At 57.7% G+C, this 1,142-nt stretch overlaps 1 protein-coding gene across 1 annotated transcript in view; it reads right to left on the reverse strand.

Moving 5' to 3' along the window:
* Nucleotides 1–1,142, reverse strand: part of NBEA (neurobeachin) — a 437,354-nt gene that overhangs the window by 162,128 nt on the left and 274,084 nt on the right. Inside the window, exon 40 of the mRNA XM_009290267.2 lies at nt 568–704. Within this exon, the coding sequence (XP_009288542.1) occupies nt 568–704 (137 nt within the window). The remainder of the gene's footprint in view (nt 1–567; nt 705–1,142) is intronic.

Genomic DNA, 1,142 nt, shown 5'->3' on the forward strand with positions numbered 1-1,142 from the left:
GAGAAGAAGTTGGTGGGGGGGGCGGCGCTGGGGAATTGGTAGTAGTAAATGACTTCAGAAAAAACCAGCGCTTTCCCAGGAATCAAATCTTGGGTACATGCCTACTTCCCCTTTCTTTTTTTTTCTTCCCAGAAAATAAGCATTAACTTGCATTTCGGCAGTGTTTACTCCAATGCGCCGTATTTTCTTACATGGAAACTAACGTTCTTGAAATAACGGGATTCTCTGATATCCTCGGAAGGGGTAAAACCCTCCGCTGTGCCTCGGGAAGGCTGCGGGCTGAGACTGCTGCTCCCTCCAGGGATTTCAGAGCAATTGGCTTAACTACTAAATCTGACCACGTTCATACAAAGGCACCGAGCGAAAGGCTGTTGGAAAACGCGCACGCTGCCCTAATAGAGGATTTAACATCATTAATACATTGCGCCTTTTTTTTTTCCCTTTTGATAAAAGGCAGCGAGAGGCGGCAGACGGGAGCGGAGCCTGGAGGGAGGGGGCGGCTCCGGCGCACGTGGGACGGGACCGGGGTCGGGACCGGGGCCGGGGCCGCCCGCTCGCCGCACTCACCTTAGGATCGATCTTCTTGAAGGCCGGGTCATCCTCGTCCACCTCGAAGTAGATTTCCGTGGTGGTGATGGAGAGCGTCCCCTTGGCCACCACCACGGGGGCGATGAGCTGTGCCGGCGTGCTGAGGACCACGGGGCCTGCAAGGCAAGGGCAGCGGCGTCAGGTTGGAGGCGCCCGGCCGGCCCATCCCCGGTAGCCCTTCCCCTTCCCTCCGCCAAAGCGAGCGCCCGGCGAGCCTCCTAATAATAAGCCCTGTTTGTAAACCGCCGTGTTTATTCCCCTCCTGCCCGCGGTCAGCGCTTTGAACTCCGCAGTCGGGACAGAAGCGAGTTTGTGAGCTCCGGGGTCGCGAGATAAATCAGCCAGCAGCGAAATTCAGAGGGGTTAGAGTGAAAAAACAGCTCCTCTTAGAAGTAGATCCCTTCTCTTTTCATGCCCTTTTGCTCCTCGTTAACACTATCGCTGTTTATGTGCGATAGCGGCGATTCGTTACACGCAGCTTCGACCTGGCAGCGAGGGGTCCCCGCGGCGGTCGGACCCTCGGCGGCCGGGCCGGGCCGGGCCGGGCGGGCGGC

This window comes from Aptenodytes forsteri, unplaced genomic scaffold (assembly GCF_000699145.1).
Source record: "Aptenodytes forsteri isolate BGI_AS27 unplaced genomic scaffold, ASM69914v1 Scaffold155, whole genome shotgun sequence".
Taxonomy (NCBI): domain Eukaryota; kingdom Metazoa; phylum Chordata; class Aves; order Sphenisciformes; family Spheniscidae; genus Aptenodytes; species Aptenodytes forsteri.